This window comes from Lithobates pipiens, unplaced genomic scaffold (genome assembly GCF_037356315.1).
Source record: "Lithobates pipiens isolate NorthernLeopardFrog02 unplaced genomic scaffold, aLitPip1_a1.2 Scaffold_16, whole genome shotgun sequence".
NCBI lineage: Eukaryota > Metazoa > Chordata > Amphibia > Anura > Ranidae > Lithobates > Lithobates pipiens.
This window is the reverse complement of record NW_027507748.1, coordinates 3168278-3180497: the sequence shown is the minus strand read 5'-3', so window position 1 is coordinate 3180497 and position 12220 is coordinate 3168278. Positions and strand designations below refer to the sequence as shown.

Here is a 12220-nt window from a genome sequence, read left to right as displayed (position 1 = left end):
GAGGCCTAACAGGTTGTAAAATGGTCCCGCAGTGTGTGGTGATATAATTACATGGTAAAAAGGTGGGTCGTCATCAGTGACCAACAAACTGGGTTAAAATGTTATGTTTTTTTCATGTTATATATTTTATATTGGAGTTATTTGGTTGAATTGTTTTAATAAAGGCTGTTATGGCCAGTTATACTCCATAAGCAATGTGTGGTCTCGGTTATTTTGGAAAGGGGTTTTTAAGGGGATGGGAGAATAAGGACATAACAGTATAATAAAAGGGGTAATTTCGCCTACATGGGTCATGTGATCCTCTCACTACCTAACAAGATGTGTTATGTGAAAAACTTCCATTGCGTTGCTGCAAAAAAGTTGTAGCAATTCCACCTGTTGACTAAAGACGTCATGGTTCTCTTCTTCTTCTCCATCTCAGTATCAGTCCCTCTGTCACTCAGACAAGATCTTTGGCCACAGGGTACAATACTGCCTCCTTGTCCATCCTTGTCCATCCCACCTTCTGGTAATGGTCGGGCTCTTGAGAAGGAAAGAATAACCAGCCTTGGCTGTTTTTCTAAGCTGATATCTATAATCCTGGATGATCGAGCACCGGCCTAGTTTACTCCCGATTTTCAATAAGATTCGTCCAGTTCTACCTGCTGCTGATTTGTCCTGCTTCAATCCTCATGCCCATTACATTGGGAACTTCTTATGCCGCGTACACACGAGCGGACTTTTTGATGGACTAGGTCCGAAGGAACGAATCTGCCAGACAATTCGATCGTGTGTGGGGCTTCATCGGACCTTTGCTGTCTAAAAATCAGACAGACTTTAGATTTAAAACATGTTTCAAATCTTACCGATGGACTCGAGTCTGGCCGAAAAATCCGTTCATCTGTGTGCTAGTCCGACAGATGACAATCGACGCTAGGGAAGCTATTGGCTACTGGCTATGAACTTCCTTATTCTAGTCCGGTCGAACGTCATCACGTTCGAATCCGTCTGACTTTGGTGTGCTTGTGTTTGGACAAGTCCGTTTGTTCGGAGAGTCCGTCGGAACTCCACCGAAAGTCCTTGGAACTCCACCGAAAGTCCTTGGAACTCCACCGAAAGTCCGTCGGAACTCCACCGAAAGTCCGTCGGAACTCCACCGAAAGTCTGTCGGAACTCCACCAAAAGTCCGTCGGAACTCCACCGAAAGTCCGTCGGAACTCCACCGAAAGTCTGTCGGAACTCCACCGAAAGTCTGTCGGAAATCCACCGCAGCATTACAGGTCACCCTGAATATTGAACTGAACATCAGCTCTCTGAAAGCACAAATCTCTGCACTCCTGGTCTTCTCCAAAGTTTTGCTAGCGATTCGCCCAATTGCTTAAAGAGGAACTGCATCTTATTGGGATTTATCACTCATTCTGAAGTTCCTTGCCAGCTCCAGATTGCACCACTTTAAAGAAGTTGTAAACCTCTCTGTGGAAGTTGTACCTATAGGTAAGCCTAAAATAAGGCTTAAATATAGGTACTGTAGATATCTCCTCAACGTGCATTGTTCATGAGATATTTACTGTGTCATCTGCACATGAGCTGTGAAAAAACTGACCCCCCAGGCGTTTCTTCACCAGCAAGTGCAGTGACTGGAGGTGACGTCACGTGGCTCCAGCCAGTCACAGAGCCGGAGTCCGTGGCCCCGGAAGGAGTAGGGGCGAACATAGATGCGGCCTGCATCGGGGACAGCGTGGGCCTTGTTTGCAGGTAAGTGTCACATAATGTGCTAGCATGCCGCGTACACACGATCAGGTTTTCCGCCGGGAAATGTTGGATGTGAGCTTGTTGGCTGACCGTGTGTACGCTCCATCGAACATTTGTTGTCGGAAAGTCCGATCGTGTGTACGGGGCATTAGGATGACCTGTTCCATCTGCTGGATGTCGGCAGGTGACTTCCAACTTACTCACAAGCTTCAGCTTCTTTTAGGAACTTAGACCGTCACTTTCACCTTCCCTGGCAGAATCAGGGAGAAGCAAACATCATCCAGAATCACCTCTGGATGGATTATGATGGCTAACTAATGGGTTTATGGGGCTAAAGGCTTGACTTCTTCAGAAACGATGACCAACCTAACCAGAAGTGTGTGGACTTTGTGGACTTCTTGTCATGGGACACCAGCAGTAAAGGTAGGGTGATAGAATGGTGCTCCAGTGGAACCTTTATGGTGCACTAGGCATGGGGCCAGAACCTTTATCGGCCACTCTGCCACCAGAACCTTTATCTTGGTAATCTTGGCCTTATTGTTTCTGTTAGTCAAGAACTGTGATTACAACTTTCTCTTTTCTTGTCTGAGTTATTCCCTACTCATGAGCTGCCATGGATTTAGTCAGAAAAATGGAAATTCCTTCTCAAATACTTAACTTAATTTTCCTTTCCTTGATAACTCCATGGCAGTGTAGGATATCTCTCCCAGTCTGATGAGTAGGCTAGTTATGGAACATGAGGCCTGTGCTAGCCTCAAATGTATGAGAGTGGGGTCCTATGGGGGTAGGAGTGAGGATGGAGACTATCCATTCATATACTGCCATTGAGGTGATCAGGGAATGAAAATTACGGAAAGTATGTGAAAGGGAATTTTCCATTTTATTTTCTTTGTAAATGTCCCCTTTGCTGCAGGACATTTTGCAAATGAGCCACTTCACAGGCAGGTATAAAATGATTGTAAAGCGATGGCCGAGTGGCCGAGAACACCGACTTCTGGGGTCCCCTGTTGGCTCTTGCGGCTCCTCCCCGCATCAAATAACCCCCTAGGAGAAGCGCTCTCCCAGGGGGGTTACCTTGTGGGCGTGCTCCCGAGTCCATCATTCGGCATCCATAGCCGCCGAATGTATGACTCAGCCCCACCCCACCAGCGCCCGCGTCATTGGATTTGATTGACAGAAGCGGGAGCCAATGGCTGCTCTGCTATCAATCTATCCAATCAAGTGCCGAGAACCCCGGGCAGAGAGACAACGCGTCCTCATCATGGGAAATTCCAGGGCTCAGGTAAGTAAAACGGGGGGGGGGGGGGTGGTCACTGCATCACATAGGATGCATTAAGGTGAAAAAACATGAGGAACCTATTATATACATACCTTTATTTAAGATATCTTAAAGGTAAGATATCTTAAATATACGATATATAGGATACCTTTAGGATATCCCCCCAAGTATGTTATTTAAAGGGTCCAAATTAAATTTGCGCTATAAATTATAAAAAGAAGGAAAGAAAAAAACAAATGAAAACACGGTGCAACACGGTAGTCCATGAAGTGATAAGGAATCCAATATATCTCACGGTGGGGCACAGGACGGCATCATCTTGTGACGAAATGCGTAGGTCGGAGCTACCTGCCGACGTCACCACGCTTGTGCAGGTCCCGGAAGGATGGGCTGTTGTAACGAGCCAGCCGGGTTATTTGTGTGTGTTTTACCACTTCCTTGTGCCGCCTTTTTATATTAATTAAAAAGATTTTATACTATGGAAGCCTTATTTCTTTTGGGGTTCTTATGCGATCGGGCTCTTCCTTGAGCGGTGGATGCTCTGCAGCATGATTCCCCTGGATGACTAAAGGCCCTGGCTGGGTTTATAGCCACAAGCGGGAATGACCTTCCGTAATGGGAGGTCATAAAAAAGCGGCCATTTTTATGAGGTGGAGGCTGTTCTGGAATTCGCACACTATTCAGGTGAATGTTTACGTGCCCCGAGGGACATATTGGATTATTATCACTTCATGGACTACATTGTTGCAATGTTTGTATTTGTTTTTTATTTCCTTCCTTTCCTTTAATTTATAACACAACTTTAATTTGTGTATTTTAGAAATGTTGCACCTTAATCCTAATTAGCAGGAACTGTTGAAAAGTCTTATTATTTTTTTGCATTGACACACGTCCCCCTGGCAGTGCACTTTGCTTGACACCCCCTTGCCTATTAACCTTGAAAATGTAGAGAATTCATTGTCAAGACTCACCTCCCATTGACCTTAATGGGGTTCATATCGAATTTTGTTTGGACATGTTGGCTGGACCTGCCACGGAATCAATTTCAGATTGTCATGGTCCAGGGTCAGGAACGGAGACCAGTTGCTGTGCCAGTAGAGAGGCTCCCACCAACCACCAGGATAGGTATACTCGCAGGTCACCCTGGCGGATGACGTGGGCTCACCCAAAGTGTGGGGTCCAAGCACTAACCAGTGTTCGCCAGAGCTCCTGTTAGTCGGGTGGATTTTGCTGCGTGTTAGTACCAGGTCAAGGTCCTCAGGATCGCCCCACCAGGAGGTGAGCAACCCAGGGTCAAGTAGTAGATATAGCAGGTAGGAATCAAGCAAAAGCATGGTCAGTAAAAAAGCCAAAGGTCAGTAACAGGTAGTTGAGGTCAAAGTGGAAGCATAGTCGAAGAACAAGCCAAAGTCTGGTAACAAATGTCGAGATAAGGACAAACAACATATAGGCTAAAGAGAGCACAATAATCTGGCAAAACAGGAAGTCCAGATTCATGGCTTAAGTCAAGGAGTTCATGGGAAGAGCTAAAAGTTCAAGGTTCACCAGAAACAAGGCAAGATTGTCCAAAAAGATCAGACAGGGAGCTGTCCAGCAAGAATCGCTGTGGCCAGACACCACGGAGGTTGCAGGTTCAGATTGGGACCCTGACACAGATTTACCCATTACTAGTAGAGATAGAGTGCGGAGAGTGGGTATGGAAAAGGACAGTTATCATACTTTGACCATCGGGAAGGACAGGGAACTGAGGGAGAGGGTGAAGAAGGACAGGGAACTGAGGGAGAGCGTGGGGAAGGACAGGGAACTGAGGGAGAACGTAGGGAAGGACAGGGAACTGAGGGAGAATGTGGGAAAGAACAGAGAACTGAGGGAGATTGTGGGGAAGGACAGGGAACTGAGGGAGAGTGTGGGGAAGAACAGGGAACGGAGGAAGAGTGTGAGGAAGGACAGGAGACTGAGGTAGAGTACAGGGAAGGACAGGGAATTGAGGAGAGCGTGGGGAAGGACAGGGAACTGAGGGAGAGTGTGAGGAAGGACAGGGAGCTGAGGGAGAGCATGAGGAAGGACAGGGAACTGAGGGAGAGTGCAGGGAAGGACAGGGAACTGAGGGAGAGTACAGGGAAGGACAGGGAACTGAGGGAGAGTACAGGGAAGGACAGGGAACTGAGGGAGAGTGCAGGGAAGGACAGGGAACTGAGTGAGAGTGTGAGGAAGGACAGGGAACTGAGGGAGAGTGTGAGGAAGGACAGGGAACTGAGGGAGAGTGTGAGGAAGGACAGGGAACTGAGGGAGAGTGCAGGGAAGGACAGGGAACTGAGGGAGATTGTGAGGAAGGACAGGGAACTGAGGGAGAGTGTGAGGAAGGACAGGGAACTGAGGGAGAGTGTGAGGAAGGACAGGGAACTGAGGGAGAGTGTGAGGAAGGACAGGGAGCTGAGGGAGAGTACAGGGAAGGACAGGGAACTGAGGGAGAGTACAGGGAAGGACAGGGAACTGAGAGAGAGCATGGGGAAGGACAGGGAACTGAGGGAGAGTACAGGGAAGGACAGGGAACTGAGGGAGATTGTGAGGAAGGACAGGGAGCTGAGGGAGAACATGGGGAAGGACAGGGAGTAGAGGTCACTCTCTACTCACCTAGGCAGAAAATGTTGGTGTAGTTGCTCTCTTTTTTGCTGACTGAGTTATTTACAGAACAGCTGACATTCAGAGGGCCAGAGATGAATTCTTCATTAATAATGGTGATATTACGGGAGTGATTTCTAGGAAGAGATGTCCCATTCACTGTCCAGTGATAAGATACATCCTCATTGTCTTCTAACACACAGGAGACATTGGCACTTCCATTATTGTTGCAAGAGACAGTCAGGCGGGGTGCGGAGAGGGGATCTGAGGAGACATCCAAGACGTTTACACAGGCTGCATCCTACAAACACGTCATTTGTCTATCAGCTGCTGTCTGGTGCTCCCGATGTGATAACCAGTAGATGGGCTCTTGGATCTGGGCCAAGGTCCAATCATCACTGATACCAAATGTTCTCTGTAGGCTTGTAGATGGGGGGTCTGTACTACCGGACCTTGGGGGGTCTGATGATATTTCAGACTTAATCCCATCTCTAAGTGTGGAGACTTTGATGACAAGGAAATGAAGAACCTCCTGATATCTTGCCTGAGAGAGCTTCGGGTTCAGACTTCCCGGAGAAGTGTTTAGCCGGTCTGTTACTTACACTAACCGATCTGTGACTGCTGCTCCTCTCAGCCAATCCCTTCACTGGCTTCCCTTCCCCCCACCGTATAAAATTCAAAATGCTAACCACAACATACAAGGTCATCTACAACATTGCCCCCCATCTACATCACCAACCTCATCTGCAGATATCGGTCAAATCGTCCCCTCCGCTCTTCCCAGGACCTCCTGCTCTCTAGTTCCCTTGTTACCTCCTCTCATCCTCGCTTTCAGGACTTCTCCAGAGCCTCTCCCATCCTCTGGAACTCCCTGCCCCGGTATGCCCGATCAACCCCTAACCTGTCCACCCCCAGGACTTCTCCAGAGCCTCTCCCATCCTCTGGAACTCTCTGCCCCGGTATGTCCGATCAACCCCTAACCTGTCCACCTCCAGGACTTCTCCAGAGCCTCTCCCATCCTCTGGAACTCTCTACCGCGGTATGTCCGACCAACCCCTAACCTGTCCACCCCCAGGACTTCTCCAGAGCCTCTCCCATCCTCTGGAACTCTCTGCCCCGGTATGTCCGATCAACCCCTAACCTGTCCACCCCCAGGACTTCTCCAGAGCCTCTCCCATCCTCTGGAACTCCCTGCCCCGGTATGTCCGATCAACCCCTAACTTTTCCACCTCCAGGACTTCTCCAGAGCCTCTCCCATCCTCTGGAACTCCCTGCCCCGGTATGTCCGATCAACCCCTAACCTGTCCACCTCCAGGACTTCTCCAGAGCCTCTCCCATCCTCTGGAACTCTCTGCCCCGGTATGTCCGATCATCCCCTAACCTGTCCACCTCCAGAACTTCTCCAGAGCCTCTCCCATCCTCTGGAACTCTCTGCCCCGGTATGTCTGCTCCGCCCCTAACCTGTCCACCTTTAGACGATCCCTAAAAACTTTTTTTTTATTCAGAGGAGCCTATCCCACACCCACCTAAGAACCATAGCTGAGCCACCCCCCATCACATCATCCCCTACAGCCATTAGATTTTGTACCACCTCCCCCCTCCCTTTATATTGTAAGCTCAATGAGCCGGGCCCTCCTGTCTCTTCTGTATTGAACTGTACTGTAATTGTACTGTCCCATTGACATTGTAAAGTGCTGCGTACACCGTTGGCGCTATATAAATTGTGTATAATAATAATTACATAGTTACATAGTAGGTGAGGTTGAAAAAAGACACAAGTCCATCAAGTTCAACCCATGTGTGTGATTATATGTCAGTATTACATTGTATATCATGTATGTTGTGTGATTATATGTCAGTATTACATTGTATATCATGTATGTTGCGGTCGTTAAGTTGATTATCTAATAGTTTCTTAAAACTATCGATGCCCCAGTACATCCTTCCTGAGGACTGGTGCCCAGAACTGGACAGTATACTCCAGGTGCAGCCGGACCAGAGTCTTGTAGAGGGGAGAATTATCGTTTTATCTCTGGAGTTGATCCCTTTTTAATGCCAATATTCTGTTGGCTTTGTTGGCAGCAGCTTGGCATTGCTGAGCCCATCTACTAGGACCCCCAGGTCCTTCTCCATCCTAGATCCCCCCCAGAGGTTCTCCCCCCAGGTCCTCCTCCATCCTAGATCCCCCCAGAGGTTCTCCCCCCAGTCTATAGATTGCATTCAGATTTTTGCCACCCACATGCATTATTTTACATTTTTTCTACATTGAACCTCATTTGCCATGTAGTTGCCCCTCCCCCCATTCATTTGTCCAGATCTTCTTGCAAGGTTCCCACCTCCTGCGGAGAAGTTATTGCCCTGCTTAGCTTAGTATCGTCCACAAATACAGAGATTGGACTGTTTACTTGCTTTTGATATTTGGTGTGGTGGGTAGTCTGGTTTGTTTTCTATAGTAATGATCTGAGAATCCTTAAGATGCTGATTCGGGAATTTTTGTCGGAATATTCCATAAATAGTCATTTGTTATCCACCAACGATTTGTAGTCTCACTTAGCAACATCATATAATGAGGTCCTTCAAACCAAAACCCCAAACCATGTGATCAGAGCAACTCACCGGACTGAATTGTCCCCGAAATGAATAGAGGACGAGTAGCTCCTCATGCAGTAAAATCTCCGTCATCGATCTCTAGGGATAAGCTTCAGGTTCATTCCGAACACACCGGGATAACATGGCGTTATGGACTAAATCTGGTCAATAACATCATCCAGACGACCCACCCCTTTGTTTATAAAAGCCGTCATCCACCGGACCTGTCATTCAGAGGGAGCGAAGGAAGGGGAACAGATGTGTGTCGGTGGTCCGGGTTTTTTTTTCCTTCAGTGGGTCGGCAGGAAGCGGGGCATCACGGTTCATATGGATCTACATCATTGGACAATGTGATTGACAGTGGATGGACATTGTGGGACTTTAATGGTCCAACACTGTGTCTGTTTTCCATTTTACAATGTATCCTGTATAAGGAAACGTCCCCACACTCCGCCTGAGTGCTTCCGTCATATACCGCTTCCTTCCCGTCTGAATATAGATGTCAGATCTTCCAACCTCTGGCGACCAATAACTAGGCAGTACTCGTTTTGGCTGCTGAACATTGTTATTATTATTATTATTCACAATTTATATAGCGCCAACAGTTTACCCAGCGCTTTACAATGTATGGGGGGGCAACACAATTACAGTACAATACAAAAGGTACAGGAGGGCCCGGCTCATAGAGCTTACATTCTAAAGGGAGGGGGTGGTGGTACAAAAGGTAATAGCTGCAGAGAATGATTTGACGGGGGTGGGATAGGTTTCCCTGAATAAATGAGTTTTCAAGGAACTCCTAAAGGTGGACAGGCTAGGGACTGATCGGACAGACTGGGCCAGGGAGTTCCAGAGGATGGGAGAGGCTCTGGAGAAGTCTTGAAGGCGAGCATGGGAGCAGGTAACAAGGGAGCTAGAGAGCAGGAGGTCCTCGGAGGAACGGAGGGGACGATTTGGGCGATATCTTTAGATGAGGTTGGTGATGTAGAAGATGGGGGGGGAGGGGATGATTTGGGCAATATCTGCAGGTGAGGTTGGTGATGTAGATGGGGGGAGGGGATGATTTGGACGATATCTGCAGATGAGGTTGGTGATGTGGGGGGGGGGGGGGCGATGTTGTGGATTGCTTTGTATGTTATGGTTAGCATTTTTAATTTTACACGGTGGGGGAGGGGAAACCAGTGAAGGGATTGGCAGAGAGGGGCAGCAGTCACGGAACGATTAGTGAGGTGTATTAGTCTAGCAGCAGCATTCATAATAGACTGGAGGGGGGAGGGGCCTGTGTAAGGGTCGGCCATTGAGGAGAGATTTGCAGTAGTCAAGGCGGGAAATAATCGAAGAGTGAAGAAGTTGCTTTGTGATGTCATTAGTCGGGAAGGTGGAATTCTGGAGATGTTGCGGAGGAGAAGGTGGTAGGATTTAGCCAGTGATTGGATATGGGGGCTGAAGGAGAGGTCAGAGTCAAGGATTACACCCAGGACCAGGAGTTGATATTAAAGGGGTTGTAAAGGTAAATTTTTTATTTTCTACATAGGTTCCTTTAAGCTAGTGCATTGTTGGTTCACTTATCTTTTCCTTCGATTTCCCTTCTAAATGTTTTTTTTTATTTGTTTTCTTTGTCTGAATTTCCCACTTCCTGTTCCTCCTCAGTAAGCTGTTCAGTAAGCTGTTCTGGCTGACTAACCACCACTCGGATGATGGTGAGAAGTTTACTGAGGAGAAACAGGAAGTGAGATATTCAGACAAAGCAAAAAAACATTTAGAAGGGAAATCAAAGGAAAAGGTAAGTGAACCAACAATGCACTAGCTTAAAGGAAACTATGTAGAAAATAAAAAAATTACCTTTACAACCCCTTTAATGGTGAAGTCATGGGGGGAGGGGATTGTGAAGGAGGAAATATAACAAGCTCAGTTTTAGAAAGATTGAGTTGGAGGAAGTGGTGTGACCTCCATACTGAGATGTCATTCAGTAAGTTGGAGATCTTTGAGGAGATGGAGGGGGTGAGTTGAGGAGTGGAGAGATAGATCTGGTGGTCGTCGGCATAGAGGTGGTATTGGAAGCCATGGGAGTTTATCAACTGGCCCAGGGAAGAGGTATAGAGCGAGAATAGGGGGATTCAAGGACAGAACCTTGGGGTACCCCAACAAAAAGAGGAAGGGGAGCGGAGGAGATGGAGTTGTAAGCGACACTGAAATAGATAGGTAGGAGGAGAACCAGGATAAAGCAGAATCGCAGAGGCCAAGAGAGTGTAATTTGCTGAGGAGGAGCAGGTGGTCAACTGTGTCAAAGGCAGCAGAGAGGTCTAAAAGTATGAGTATGGAGTATGGAGTATGGAGTAGTGGCCGTTGGTTTTAGCAGTTAGTAGGTCATTGGTGAGTTTTAGGAGGGCAGGTTCAGTGGAGTGTTGTGGGTGGTAGTCGGACTGTAGGGGGTCGAGAAGGTTGTCCTCCATGAGGTAGTGACTCATTTGGTCATGGACAAGGCGTTCGATGAGCTTGGAGGCAAATGGGAGCAGGGAGATGGGTCTTAAGTTGTTCAAACAGGTGGGGTCTAATGAGGGTTTTTTGAGTATGGGGGTAAACAGTGCATGTTTGAGCAGGGAAGGAAAGGTGCCGGAGGAGAGGGAGAGGGTGAAGATGTGGGTTAGGGAGTTTAGGATAGAGTGGGAAGCTGGTTGCAGTAATTGTGAGGGGACAGGGTCCAGGGAACAGGTAGTGAGGTGGGCCATGGAGAGAAGTTTATTAACTTCATCGGTGGTAACTGGGCAGAAGAAGGAGAGTATTGAGCGTGGTGTTGGACCTGTTGTGTTGGGTAGGGGAAGAAGTTGAATGCTGGATATCTCCTTGCGAATTGTGTCAATCTTGCTATTGAAATGGTTGGCAATCTGTTGAGCGGTAAGCGAATTGGTGGGTGGGGGCAGTGGGGGGTGAAGTAAGGAATTAAGGGTAGAAAAGAGTTGACGAGGTTTGGATGAGAGGGTTTTGATGAGAGTGTTGTAATAGGTTTGTTTAGCAGTGTGGAGGCAGGAGTTGTATCTGAGAAGGGCAGATTTGTAGAGGGTAAAGTCTTGCAGGGACTTAGATTTACGCCACGCTCGCTCAGGAGCACGGCTGTGTCTCTTGAGACTTCTGGTGTCGTCTGTATGTCAGGGTTGTGGCAGACGGGTCCTTGTTCTGTGTGTAGAAAGAGGAGGAAGTACGTCTAGGGTGGATGACAACGTGGTGTTGTAGATGGAAGTGTTTAGGTCTGGGCAGAACAGGGGGTGCGATTTTGTCATGAAGGCCATCAGTAGCAGAGTGAAGAAGGGAAGGGTTGAGGTTGTGAAGGTTTCTGTGGGTCGTGGTTGGTAGGTTGGCAGCATGGGATGTAGGAGACAAGGAGAGAGTGAAAAGGATAAGGTTGTGATCAGAGAGAGGAAAGGGGGTGTTAGAGAGGTCGCAGGGGGTGCAACGATGGGAGAATACGAGGTTGGGAGGGTTACGGTTGGAGTGAGTGGTGGTTTGTGTCCATTGTGTTAGGGTAAAAGAGGAGGTTGGGTTGAGTAGTTTAGAAGTGGTAGCAGTATTAACATTGATTGGAATGTTGAAGTCACCTAGGATGATGTCAGGTACTTCAGAGGAGAGAAGGTAGGGTAGCCATGCAGAGAAGTCACCCAGAAATTGTGACACTGGTCCAGGAGGTCGATAAATTACTGTGACCCTCAGACAAACTGGAGAGAAAAGACGAATGCAGTGCATTTCGAAAGAGCAGGGGAAAGAGAGGGAGGTGTGGGAGTACCTGAAAGGTGCATTGTGGGGAGAGGAGAAGTCCAACGCTACCTCCTTTTCCTCCACTGGGAACATGAACTGTTATTAAGTACAAAACATACACTTTTAAATACAGTTAGGGACACTCCCCTCAGCCTTGTCATAGAGGGGGGAGGGGGACAAGGAAGAACCAATGGAAACTCAACACTTGTACATTCAAACAGAAACTAGAGTTGAAACACATGAAGGTGGTTA

General features: G+C 47.8%; 1 protein-coding gene across 1 annotated transcript in view; it reads right to left on the bottom strand.

The window, feature by feature from the left end:
* Positions 1 to 12220, bottom strand: part of LOC143981546 (uncharacterized) — a 119016-nt gene that overhangs the window by 17169 nt on the left and 89627 nt on the right. The window contains exon 7 of the mRNA XM_077479481.1: positions 5645 to 5896. Coding sequence (XP_077335607.1) covers positions 5645 to 5896 — 252 coding nt within the window. The remainder of the gene's footprint in view (positions 1 to 5644; positions 5897 to 12220) is intronic.